This window comes from Otolemur garnettii, unplaced genomic scaffold (genome assembly GCF_000181295.1).
Source record: "Otolemur garnettii isolate 467f Iridium unplaced genomic scaffold, OtoGar3 scaffold00030, whole genome shotgun sequence".
NCBI classification, from domain to species: domain Eukaryota; kingdom Metazoa; phylum Chordata; class Mammalia; order Primates; family Galagidae; genus Otolemur; species Otolemur garnettii.
Window position 1 is genome coordinate 15,380,924 of NW_003852425.1, and position 13,901 is coordinate 15,394,824.

The 13,901-nt window shown below is 42.4% G+C and overlaps 1 protein-coding gene across 3 annotated transcripts in view; it reads right to left on the reverse strand.

Annotated features, from left to right (window-relative positions):
- PAM (peptidylglycine alpha-amidating monooxygenase) overlaps window positions 1–13,901 on the reverse strand; it is a 149,315-nt gene that overhangs the window by 36,071 nt on the left and 99,343 nt on the right. For 2 of the 3 annotated variants that reach the window (XM_003788932.2, XM_012804625.2), the window contains exon 14: window positions 8,299–8,616. The exons of the other annotated variant lie outside the window; for it this stretch is intronic. In XM_003788932.2, coding sequence (XP_003788980.1) covers window positions 8,299–8,616 — 318 coding nt within the window. The remainder of the gene's footprint in view (window positions 1–8,298; window positions 8,617–13,901) is intronic. 3 annotated transcript variants of the gene reach the window in all.

Here is a 13,901-nt window from a genome sequence, read left to right on the forward strand (position 1 = left end):
TTTTTTTTTTTTTAAAGCACTTTGAATATATCATTCCCTTGTCACCTGGCCTGTAAGATTTCTCTTTATGCTGTGAAATCTGCTATTATTCTGATGGGAATTCCTTTATATGTAATTTGCTACTTTTCTCTGGTTGTTTTTAGAATGTTCTGTCTTCGAATTTTGACAATTTGACTACAATGTGTCTTAGAGAAGACCTTTTCAGGTTGAATCTATTTAGGGAATACTGAGACTTCTACATCTGGATATCTATATCTGTTGTAAGACTTGGTAACTTTTCAGCTATTATTTGGTAAAATTTTAAATGTTTCCTTACTTTTTCATGTTTCTTATGTCCATACCTTGATATCTGGGCATTTGGCGGAATAGTTGCCTATTCCAATATTACAGGATGACCTTCACAAGGGAAATGTTTTTCTATGGATGTATCTATAGTGTTGGCTGCACAGAGTTCTTTGGCTTTGATTGTGTGGGTGTACAGTAGGGTAGTTTCTGTGTGATTTCTTCAGCTGTCATCAGCACCAGTGGTGTCTGTGAGTTCCTCAGTGACTAAGGCTTCTTAGTGGTTAGACTTTACAGAGGATGGGGACACAAGATGGGCTGGTCCTTGTCCCACTTCTGATGACAGCATGGTACGTGTGTTGGTCCATGGGACCCTGGCTGGTGTGTGTGGGCACTGGTGGTAGCTTATCTGGGCATACTGATCCTTGGGGCTCTTGGCACCTTGTTTGGGTGCTGACAGTAACAGTGGTAGGCTGGGAATGAAGGAACAGGGGTCCTCAGGTCCCTGCATGGCCTGTGACATGGTGATGACATTAGTGGTGCTGGGCCAACCCTCCAACACCCAGGTGGCACACAGGCACCATCATTGTCATTAGTGGGCTAGGAATGCCGGGACCCAAGATCCCATATGGGTCAGTGCAGCCAGTAGTGGTGCTGGCAGGCTTGGGGGACCCATCCTCAGACCTCGGAGAAGTACACAGAAACTGGTGGTGGTGGGGTGGTGGTGGTGGTGGTTCAATCCCCAGGCCCCCACATGATGTGTGTGGTGCTGGCAGGCTGGGTTGACCCCCAGACCCTGACGTCATACTTGGGCACTGTGAGGAGCAGAGCCAGGTGGGTGTACCTGTCCTCAGGCCCCCAGTGCATGGCACAGGCTGAGGTGGACAGGGTGGGCTGATCCCTGGGCCTCTGGACTGCGTACCTAGACAATGGCGGTGGACAGATGGTGTGTGCATTACGGGTTTTCAAGTGTGGTGTGAATGATTAAAGCTGTGTTTCTGCAAGTGAAGTCTGGAATAGTCTGTAAACATTGTCATTAGAGGTTTCTATGTAGATCAACAGATGGACGAATCATCCTGCAAAGCAAATGTTTTAAATTATTTTAAAGTGGATTGAATCTGAGATTTAACTTCAGTCTTTCTTAGTTTTGGCTTGTCCTTTTAAATTTCTCATCATTCTGTATTCATTGCCCCGCTCCTAGACTCCGAGAGCTTCTGGACAGGCTCCAAGGGAATCTCAAGGCTCCAGACACGTAGATATTTAATTGCTTTTATTGGATTCTCAGAGCCCAGAACCGTCACAGCCAGACAGAACCCCTCTGGGGCAGGGGCTGTATCTTATTCTCTGTTTGTCACCAAGTCTCTCCTGGGGTCTGGCTGGCGCTCTGGCCGGCGCTCTGGCCTAATAAACGCACCAAGTGAAGTCTGTGCACCAGCCGGCAATTCTTTACCTTCTCAACTAGCATTTAGCCGCCCCTATAATCTTATAATTCAGCCATACTAGCATTGGGCCGCCCCTATAATCTTATAATTCAGCCATACTACCTTTTTAGCCCTAGCACAGTGCCGAAGATACTCTGAGAATACTCAGTAAAAATTACGATTAACTAATTAATCTTGAAGAAAAAGAAAACACAAATCATGTCTTCTGGAACTTTCTATTCAGAGGCCTGCCAATAGGTACTGGGGACCAAGTGCTTATGAAGGTGCAGAGATACTAATTCTGATAAAAAATACATAATGTCCAGGAAAGTACATTATTTTGGACTCAAATATGAGTTTCATTAAAATACTGGGAATAATGTGTAAAAAATTATAATCTGGCTACAAATGATCACAACTGTCACATGCCCATAGACTGGTAAGTAAGGGCTTGAAAGTTTGCAAAAAGCCCTTGTACACAGGCTATTTGGGGCCTATCTTCCACAATTATAAAAATACTTGTTTGTTACATATAAGAATCTTTGTAGGTTGGAAATTTTCAAGAAGAAAAAGCAGCATGATTATCTAGACTATATTTATTGAAACATATACTTTTGGTGAATTTCCAAAACTGTGAAAGTTATATGTAAGAAATGTACACGATTTAATGTGATATGCAGTCTGGCTCATTTAGTACTGGATGTTTAGAAAAATTGCATTAAATTATTTTAAATTTTATTTAAAAATATCTTTGCACACTTAGATCACTCATCTAAGACCTTAAAATTTTCAGGATCTGGGTCTCTGTGTTAACGAGAAAGAAATTCTAAGATGCTTAAAGGAAAAGTGAGTTTACGTTTTCTTCTGTGAATATCAGCAGTTAATCAATGTTTTTCCTTCCAGTATCACTGTCTTTTCCATTCTTAGGTCACTAAAGCTATTTCTTTAAGATAAGATGAGGACTCGGGCAGTCATTCAGGATGAGTGGGGTGTGCCAATGGAATCAGTGCTGATCATCTGTCCCCTCAAGCTCTGAGGGTCTGGACATGATAATCAGAGAATGTCGGGAGTGGACAGGGGTCTCGGCAGATCATGTTCTCATGAGACGGAGAAGAAACTTTGACCTTAAGCTAGACTTCAGGCCTCATTTTCAAAGATGGTTATTTTCCAATCCCTAGTTAAGGACAATTTCAAATTCTTATTTTAAAATATTATATGATAAAGCATACTTGAGTGCTACTTTGAACTTAACATTTTTGGTCATTGAGAAGTTAAAAATTCTAGTTAAGATTCTTTTTAGTCCATAAGAAAGGATTCAATATATGACTAGTTAATATATGACATAGTTTTAACCTGAAAATTAAATACAAAATTAAATACAAATTTATTATACATGACCTTGGGTAAACCATTTTCAATTCCCAAATTTAGGTTACGCTGAATTTAGATGGAAAATGATGCGATTATTTCAAATTAGATTGCTTTGTTTTTCAAAATCTAACTTTGAGACCATAGTAGAAGAAATAACATTTTTAGAAAAATAAAGTCAGTTGTACATCTGCTATTGATCCTAGCATCCTCAGTACAAACTCACTGTTAATTCTAAAAGATAATAAGGTGTAAAATGACCCTGAGTCTTTAAAATGCTGTTTTTACAAGTGACATTACAATACCTTTAGGATAAATATTATATCGTTTTATAAAGAATCCTTGCTTTCGTTATAAATAAAAATAAATGTACGGCTGCATAATCTGTCATATTCTGTCATATACATGGCATTTAGAAAAATGAGTTACTATTTTTAGGATAAAATTAAACCTTACTATTTAAATTGCATCTATTCATCACTGAAAGAATTAATTAATTAATTATACTTTCCCATAAAGGAGATTAATGTTAGTGATCAATGCTGCCTTCACATGAAATTATTAACAAGCATTTAAAAGGTCATTCATTTATCTGCGTTACGTAAGGATTAGCAGAGCTAGATAAAGTTGAGAAAAAAATAAAGTTTCAAGACCGGAACTATGATTTAACTTTAATGTAACAACGCTCTTCACATTTAATCTGAAGGAAATGGACGCTCATAACATCACTAGAAGGCTTTTAAAAAGCCAGAATGTGGTTGGTGTTCCTGCACTTGCAAATTTTCATCTGGTGAGAAAGAGATTTCTTATTTTGGTCAGGGACTGTTACTTGTCAGAAGTGCCCTGCAATAGCTATAATTAACTAAAGCTACAGGAGAAATATTTACATAAAAGTCAGGAAGAAAATAAGAATTAATTATAAGGTTCCATTTAATGGGAGTGAAGTGAGAAAGAGAGTTAAGATAAAGCTAGGGACTCAAAAGCACGAGTAGGATCCTTTTCTTTCCAGTTTCTTTAATTGCAAATAGAGTTTTGTCTTGGTCCAGCTGGATGCTGACCGAGAGAGTGTGACTAATGCACCTCTAACACCTGTAGTTACCACACCTGCAGGCTGAGACAACTGGATGGCTGGAAGGAATTTGTTTTCCTTTCTATGTGTATACTTAGATATTTCATTTCTTTGCAAGATGCAGAATAGCAAAGTGATGAAATCCAAGATTTGGTGCATGTCTAAGGGGCTTTCATCTCTCTCCTGAGCTCAGCCTGGGCGTGTGACTTGGCCCTGTGGTGCTGTAGTTTCTTCCTCTTAGGAGTGAGGCGTCTACAACATCGCCTGGCTCAGAGCAAGTGCTGTGTGCGTGTCTGTTCCTGGTACTCTCCCATTTTCCTGAGATGAACGTTCAGCCAACTGAAAGCTCATCACTCTGGGGATTCTGTAACTGAACCTAAAGGTAAGCATATGGCTGAAATAAGAATGGACTTTGAAATTAAGTAAAAATTCCATAGAAATGAAGACTATACTATGAATAAAGACCTTCTGAGTTCTCACACAAAGGCAGAGGTCAGGCTTCCATGCACCAGCATGGGGCAGTCCAGTCAAATCTGCCAGTTTTTAATTTATTGTTTAGAGTCTAGTTCCCAAAAGGCAACTAGAATAAAAACACCTGTGATTTCCTTTCTACTCTGTTAATGCTGTATCAACATTGATATTAAACTAGTGATGACAGAAATTAAATTTCGTTCAGTGTAAATGGAGTGCATTTGCTCCTTAGTTCACCACGTCGCCTGTTCTCACACCGTGCATCATATACCACACGCAAACATCAGAGTCAACCAGCACCAGGGATCGGAGATTTGAGAAGCCACAAGCTCTTGTTAGTGTAGCACGTGCTGAGTCATGCTTCCCATTTGTCAGCTTAAAGTCCCAGTCCTGTGGCTTCCCTACACACTGCAAGGAAATTCTTTCTCTCAAAGTGCTGCTTAAGACACAGTAATTAATATTTATACTCTGGTATTTAATTTTTTGAAATCTCAGTCCAACATGATAGTAACGGTGGCGATATTAATCATAATTGTTGTTACTGTGTCGCAACATTCATGAAACGCTTTCTGTGGGCCGGAGACAGCTCCAAGTGCTTTCCAGGTAGAAACTTGTTTGATCCACACGTCATCTCTTTGAGGACCATACTGTTATACTCCTTATAGGTGGGAAAACTAAAGCTCAGAGAATTAAAAACAAAAAGAAAACAAAACAAAACAAACTCTCCAAACACCTTGTCTAGACACCACATAGAACCCAGTACTACGTCCAGCTGGGACTCCAGCCTCGCGTGCCGGCGGCTTCTACATTAACCACCTTGAGGAAGTAAGTGGTTCCAAAGTGTGTTTTGGCCAAATGTAAAACTGCTCTGGGACAAGCCCGGGTGTGCGTGTGTGGCTGTGACGGCTACTTCTCACTTGAGCAGCCCCTTTCAAACAATAATCTGAACACAGTCGGGTCTAGTACAGCTGGACGTGTCTGGAGATGGCTAATGCTGTTTATATAACTATTGGGAGGTGAGTTTTCAGAATAAACCCTGAACCTCCCCACAAGTTAGGAAGTCAAGACCTAAAACTGGATGCTGCTTAGACATTCATGCTCTAAGGGACACGGTGAAGGGAAGGCACGAACCATCTCTGCAAAGCTCCAGACGTCACTCTGCTGTGCTCCAGGCAGCGTGACCCTTGCTGACATCCAGCCCTATCCCTAACCAATAATGAGGGGGAACCCATGTTAAGGGCAGATGGCAAGGTGTGGAGCCAAGGGAGTCGGGACGGAACTAGGGGTCTATAACATGGTATTGTTTTTGGGCCCTCAGATATTCCTGGGCCTACAATATACAGTTCTATCTAGATTTTTGAGCTGATCTGTTAATTTTACCTTTGAACTCTCAAGTCAACTGGCCAGATCTATGGTTATACCACAGTTCCAACTGCAGACTGATCAATGGGCTCTACAGCACCTCAGCTGCAGACACCACAGTGGCGCCAAGAACTGGACCACAGAGCAAGGTCCTGAGCAGATGCCTCCCGCCCCTAAGCAGTGAGGGTCCAGAGTTGCAGGGAAGGTGTCTGAGCTGGGTCAGACCATTGGCCCAGGCCTGAGCACAGTGTACTGAAGTGTAAGGAGCCAGGTGTAAACTGGAGGTTGGAGACATCAAGTCTTAAAGTCAGGCTCTGTGACCTCCCTCAAATAGGTTAGTTGCTCCTGGCTTTGCTTTCTTCATTGAAAATTAAGAGGTCTCAGAGATATCTCAAATAGTATAAGCTATAATATTAAACAATATAACAGCTTTACAGTTTTATTTTAGTAGTGATCTTATATAAAAAGTTACTTTCTCCTCTGTGGCTAAGACAATTCCCTGTGACAGATTAAACGCTTAGGGAGAAAGTGAATTCTTTTGGACCATCAGGGCTCATTCTTTTGGACCTGGGGCATAGAAAAGGCAGGAGAGAAACCAGGGAAGGTCATCCATCCATTTCACTCCCCTTGACCTTACACTGAGGAACAGACAGGAACTGGCCTGCCAATATGTTTTATTAGGGCGTTATCTGCTAAGGATTTCCCGCTTTCTTTTTTCCAAAATAGAAGATTCCTGAGGATGTTTTTCCCTGACTTAACAAATGGAATGAAACGGCTTCTATTTAGGTTCGATACTATGTTTTGTTATTGTAACTCTGTCACAGGGACACTTAGAAAGGCTGTAAATGACTATGGTACCACATTAAATCCAAGAACAACAAGGACATGACCTGGAGGAAAGCCAGTTGCCACTCTAGCACTTCAGAGAATTTTATTTTCACCAATGAGGCCCTTTAGCATTTTATATTTCCCTGTTGTTTCGATTATAATTCACCGTCCTTAATACAGAGGTCAGGTAGACACTCCGGTGTGTCTCCAGAGGTGAACAGGGCATGGTAACTGCTGATTTCCAGGCATCATGCTCAGAGATGACAATTTAGTCATCTTGGATGGGATTCAAGGGTCAAGATTTTTCTAGACCTTAAGTGATTCTGAGGCAAGAAGATCCAGAGACCACCTCTTGAGAAATTTTGTTAGATAAATTTAGAATGAGGTGGAGGGAAGGCTGATCTGGTTTAAATATTAGGAGTTACAAAATCTACGTTCCAGTCACTCTCAGAGAGGCCATCAGGCCAGTCCTGATGGATAATGCTTGAAACGTCCATGTGAGCAAAAGGTTCTGCGTGCTAATTTTTTTAAATTATAAATAAAAATCAGCTGGGTGTTGAACAACTTACGGCTTCCTGCAGAGCTGAATGTGAAAACATCACTCTGGCAGCCTGTGCCGTCCCCGCCCATGCAGGGACGGCCACCACGCAGGGACGGCCACCATGCAGGGACGGCCACCGCACAGGGACGGCCACCACGCAGGGACGGCCACTGCACAGGCACATCCATTACTGTTTCAGAAATTATATCCACATGCAGTGTTATCAGGCGTCCACATTGGCAAGTAACACGAAACACAATCAATATCACAAAGGCCACCACACAGTCACAGGCAAAGGCGTGGCATCCCTAGCTCACTGGTAGAGAGACCTGAAGGGAATAAGGGCTTGGCCTCTAACCTGGAAGCCAGTTCTGGCTAGACATGAAGATGACTCTGACAGCTATTGACTTACTGGAGGTCCCTTCAGAAATACTCAACTTTCCAATTAAGATAGTAATCAATAATGGAACTTAAGAAATCAAAGCCATAGAATGGCGATCTTTTACAAGTCAATTGGATGAGCATGAGATTTCTTTGAGAGGAGCGGAATTGCCTTAAAAGAAGGCAGTGTATAAGCATTTGATACACCGGGTCTTCATGCGTCAGCTTTCGAATTTTCAATTTCTTTCCATTGAGCCAAATGGAAAATGTTGATTTGGTAATACTTTCTTTATATCCTCAATTTCAAAGGCTACTCTTCCCAAAATGATCCAAATATTTTTGGTCTTTGTTTTCCTGGCTCACCAACTGAATTTATGATGCATGGTGCCAAAACCATACGAAGAGACAACTCAGACAGGTCACGTCTGATAACCTAAATCTGAGACTTGTTTTTTCTAATGAGTTCTGTGCATCAATGAGCTTCTTGCACCTGTTAACGCTTATTCCCTTCAGAGTTTGCCTATGTGGACAGTAGCATTTCCCACTTTATTCCTTAAAAGAAACCCTAAACGCACCTCCTGAGTGTTCTGGCTCCCAGATGCCTTCAGCAGGTAGGGGCTGTGAGAACACCCTGCTCTCTGCGGGCCTCACAGTGGACTCTAGTCTGTGGAACTTGTGAATTCTGTCTCTGACAAGAGCACCGTCGCCCCTCTCCTCTCGTCCTGCGCCCTCGCTGGCGTCGGACCGACCCAGGTCCTTTTTCTGGACTACGTTTGCAATCTCGGCTACCAGGTCTGCCTCTGCCTCTGCCTTCTCTGTAGGGTTATATCTGTGCACATGGACAACATCTTCCCTCTCTCCTAGCAGCTTGGAAAGTAGGGAATAGAAATCACCTGTGGAGAGAAGAGAGGCAGTAAGGGGTGGAGGGTTCATACGGTCGCAAAGTTCATAACATCACGTGCCTTAAAACTAGTTCATCTCCTGGTCTCCCAAAGCAAATCCCAGAGACGGTCAGATAGATTTTCAAGCATAGGAGGAAAAAAAATGAATTCCTAGAACAGGGAAAGGATAATACACCCTCATACTTCATTTCTTGCGTCACCGACTTCTTTCTGGGATTTCAGGAGCCCACAACACTAAACGGCTTCTACTGACATATTATAGAAAAAAATAATGCTCGTGTCGCTGCATGGTATATTCCAATAAATGATATTCACAGGATAGAGGAACTGATGAAGAAGTTAAGAGCTCATCAGATTTCTAAAATTAAAAAAAACTCATCAATAGCTATGTTAGATAACAGATATCTTTGCATTTGTCTTTAAAAATCTGTTAAAACATAAGCCACAAGAAATGAAGTATACATTTTTGAGGACAAAAAATATAACAGATATATACTTTTGAGCACAACTCTAACAAATATGTACCGATTTGGCAATTGAAAACACGAAGCTTTATTACTACCTTGCTATCAGAGCTATGATAAGCAGCTCCAGTGGTTCCTTTTAAAGAAATTCCAGAAAGATAATTTAATGAGCAAAGAATAGCTTTAAATCAGCTTCACACAAAGGAGATGATTTTAACAAACTAATATCATTAGAATGATTCCTCACTAAGATGTGTTTTTTGCCTTCCTGCATTAAGGAGCAAACGTAGATATGGTAATACAATTCTATGAAGCAAATCATTTTTTTACAAATTATCATATGTACTAAATATTAGTAGAGAAAGTTCATGAAGCATTTTAATCGTCATCATTTACATCTGCAGCTCCAAATCCATTTTATTAACGGTGTGAGTGGGAAAGGCAGACACGGTCCATTCCCAGTGGGAGCACAGGTCTGTGCTGCCGAGCCAAACCCCAGAGGCAAATCCGTTTTTCCTTTTCCTTTAATCACATGCGAGGCTGGTGAAGAAACTGCTTATGACCATGGAGTCCCTCTGCCTCGGTTTTAATTACATTCACAACACCCTCAGATGGTATTTTAAAAAGCCCTTTCTGATGGCCATTAGGAGATGAGCTTGATAGCTGGGTTAGCCGTGACACATTCCACTGAAGAATGTATTATTACGAAGTCGGCGCAAAGGGATACAGTGTCTTTCCAAAATGATGCTCCGAGATCCTGTCATGTTTACAAATAGCCTTGGTTTAATGATTCAAAGTGGGTTTTCAATTCTTGCCCATGAAATCAGCTTATCCCGGGTGAAATCTTCAATCAGAAAATAATTACCATGTGATAAGGCCAATCTCAGTAAAATAAACAAAGCAAATTATAACTTAACCCAATCTGTTCTGCCTCACAGAAGAAAAATTAATCTAGTCCATTACTGCTAACTTCTCCCACCCCACAACTCTAAATCTGCTTTGATATGCTTGCACAATGAAACATTTATGTGGAAAATAAAATACAAAAGTATTTCAGGGAGAGATAAAAGCCGTAATTTTAACATTTGAATTCATATGTTTAGGCTGATCTTGATGGAAGAGGAGCACAGGACTTGGAACTCTGCGTAACCGTTTAGGTTGGTTACCAAAATCTAAAAGCTGTGATAAAATACCGCATGTGGAGCCCTTTGGTGCCTTTGAAATTCTCATTTAAAATTATTACTGGGTTAGGAAAGCAAAAATCTTTAAAATAGCATCCTAGGCGTGGCTGCACACAGGTTGCACAGACGTGTGGGAATGGAGCTTCAGAGTGGAATCTCTGCGGCCGTCTCCTTCCCTAGGAGAGGCCACTAGACGGCTGTGTCCACATCACGTCCTCACGCACAAGCCACACAGGCTGCTTTTTGCTTTTAGAGCTCTGGATATACAGAGTCCTAAAATGCTCCCAGTTTTTATTTTTTAGTCACATGGAAACCCTCATTTGGGAAACGTATCTACTGCTACAGAAGGACAGGGAGCTGGGCGGCTGCAGCCTGCTCCTCTCTCAACTTCCCTCCTTAATCACTGTATGTCCCTGCTGCATTTGGCTTTCACATCCACCAAGGTCAGCTCTGAGCTGTTTCTTTGCCCGGACCACTCCCTGTCCACTGATCAACTCGTTCCTCAACTGTCAGGTCTTAGGTTGTCACTTAGGTCCAAAAAGCCTTCTCAGCCGTCGAACTTGGGGGTCTCTTCTGCGTGTCCGTGCCTGCCGCACTCCCATCTCCCTGTTCTGTAACTGCCCGACTTCTGGTCTGTATTTCACACTTGCATTTCAACCCTATCCAGTAGCCATTCTCTGCCTTTAAGTAAGTTATTTAACCTTATAGAGAAAATAACAATTGTTTTGTGGATTTGAAGAAGACAGTTAATGTTAAAGGCCCAGTCAAGTGCATACCATGAAGTATCATTAGCTATTATAATGCATCAGCCTCAACTGTGGTTTATCTAATATTTTAGAAATCAGTATGTTTCTTAGTCAAGTATTCGAGTTTTCATAATAGAAAAAAACAGCCCCTTTACGTATACAGCCCTCTGTATTTTCCACCAGTCCCTGTGATGACTACAGTAGTTGCCACAGGAGGCTGTGCCTGCACTTTACCCTTCCCAGGTATTTCTGGAGGAAGAACTTTCCTGGCACCCTCAGCCCCCCCGCCCCCGGCCTCCCCCTCTGCCCTTGTTTCTGCCTAATCAACTTCTCTGAGTCAGTCAGGATGCCTCATGCTCAGGCTACCCACTCGGGACCTCCCCGAGCACAGTGGACGGGCCAGTGCCCCTGACAGGAGCATCTTCAAGCTTCTACATCTTCCCTCCCCCTCCACAACTCCCACACCGCCCTAAGAATGTGCTGGGATGGAGGAAATATTCCAGGTATGCCCTGCCCAGCCTCATAGCCGCTGGGCACATGTGGCCAGGACACCCACAGAATGTAATTTTTACCTCTATTCACTTTTATCAGTGACTGAATGTAACTCCCATTCAGATGTAAACAGCCACATGTGGGTGGTGACGCAGTGGGTGGTGACGGACCAGCTGACCCGCCCGGCCTCTCTAAGGTGAAGGCCTCCACGTCCCCTTCCGCACTGTGGCATCTGCAGGTGTTTGTCAAGATGTCCTCCTGCTGAAGCCGAGAGTCTTTATCGTGAGCCGCCGGTGGCGCGACCCTGCTGAAAGTTCCTCAGGGACCATCTCCCCACAGTGTCCTCCTGATGGGTCGTCTTCACCCCCTGCTGTCCTGGCTCCTCTTTCTCTTCTGCCCACGTACGATAAAGGCTCGTGTTTCCTGACGTCTGCCCCTGACACATTACCCTCCTCGCTGTGGCATCTTCATACTAAGTGACCTCGGTCACTCACAGGCTTACCCTACTATGTCCAGGTCAAGGGCTGCCAAATTTGCAGCCTCTGAGCACCAAACTGGTGACACACAGCTGCCTTCTGGAAATTTCCACGCGGATGCCTGTCTCAGACATTATGAACTTAATATGTCTAAAATGGAGCTCTTCCTTTCCTCTGTATATTTTATCTTTTGATAAAATTTCTCTCAGTGATGACCTGGTATTTTGAACCACTCATCCCAGGACACTGGATTCATCCTTCTCTCACCAGGGAATCACAAAGGCCGACCTGTGGAGATTCACCGGCATCAACCTCTCCCTCCGACCACCTGTGCACACGTGAGCTTCCGACTGTCCTTGGGTTGTCATAGTGAAATATTCCTGCTCGGGATGCAGATCTGTCTGGATGTAAATCTGGTCTGAGGGCTGCGCTCCTAAGGACCTGAGTTGTGATTGGCGGTGTGGCCCTCCCTGGACACTCTGGTTACACGCCACAGCCAGCTCTCCTCAGCTCCGTCAACCTACACGTTTCTGGGTGGCATTCCCCAATTCTATTCTGGAACCCACTGTAAGGGGCTTGATCTTTACTCATTTTTATATGTAATTGAATATAATTTACATTCAAATTTAAATAGCCACATATATAATTTATTTCTCAAACTAGGACACTTTTGAGAAGGAAAAGAGCCTTACTAACATTTATAGTAGGCCTAACCATGACAGTCCTGGGACGTCTGAGATGTTTCCTACCTTACATATTTTTCACAGAGATAACATGAGAAATCCAGTATAAACTATGGATAATGATATTTAACAACAATAATAGCAATGGTTGCTAAAATTTATTGAGAGCTTAGCATGACCAACTCATTTTACTGAGTGCTTTATACAACTTAACTCATTTATTCCTATAAAATAGTTATTATTGTTGTTCTTATTTTACATGAAAAAGTTAAAGGTACAGCAGTAACCTGCACAGACGTAGGGAACTGAACGGGGACTGTAAGCAGACACCTGAGCTTGTAGGCTGCCACTGACGGGATCCAGGTTCCCCTGTCTGTCCTCTACAGGACATTAAACTTTTTCCTGTGAATCCACTTCAGATCTGTGAATCTAACTATCCGGTCCCCCCCCCCCCCCTTTAAATTAACTTTCTTCTGAGCTGAAGTGCTGGTTTTATTCTTTAGCTGACCATGTTTCCCTCTGTTCTGTCCTGGCCTACCTTCTCCGTATAATACAAGAAGCTTATAAATGAGCTGACACACACATACCACAGCCAGATGCGCAAAACTGACTTGGAGAACAACGACCAATCTTCTTTGGGTTGAAAAGTCAAAGGGTTTTTCCTTCTCCTCAGCAGTTCCCACTCACTACTGGCAATATACCTTACATGTGTGATCAAGTTCTTTAAGATGTTCTAAAACTGGCTTTCTACATTTAAATTATCTCTTGGAAGGAAAAAACTGCAAGATATAAATGTGGTTTTCTATTTTTAAGAACCCCTCTCATTTCTCATTCATTACCATATTCCTGGAGATCAGTACTGTTCCTACTCCTGCAGATGCTCCATCAGTGATTCTGGGATGAATAATGATCTGTTAGGAACACTGCCCTTTGCTTCTGCACCAACAGAGATAAAATTATCTCCTTGAGGATTTTAGGCTGCAGCGAGTTCCTATTTCTTTCTTTTCTTGCCTTAAACTTTGATTCTTATCTTATAAAACACTGAAATGCCTTGGGTCCTTTACGTATTAATAATTCAATTGAGTTTGATATCTGGAAAATACAACTGTGATAATGACTAATGTGTGGAAAAAGGAACACAACGTGCTGTATAGCTCACGGCACTGCCCATCCACCTTCAGGTCGGCAAGTCGTGTGCTTGCACTGGGGACTTCACAGCTCGGTGGACATTTTT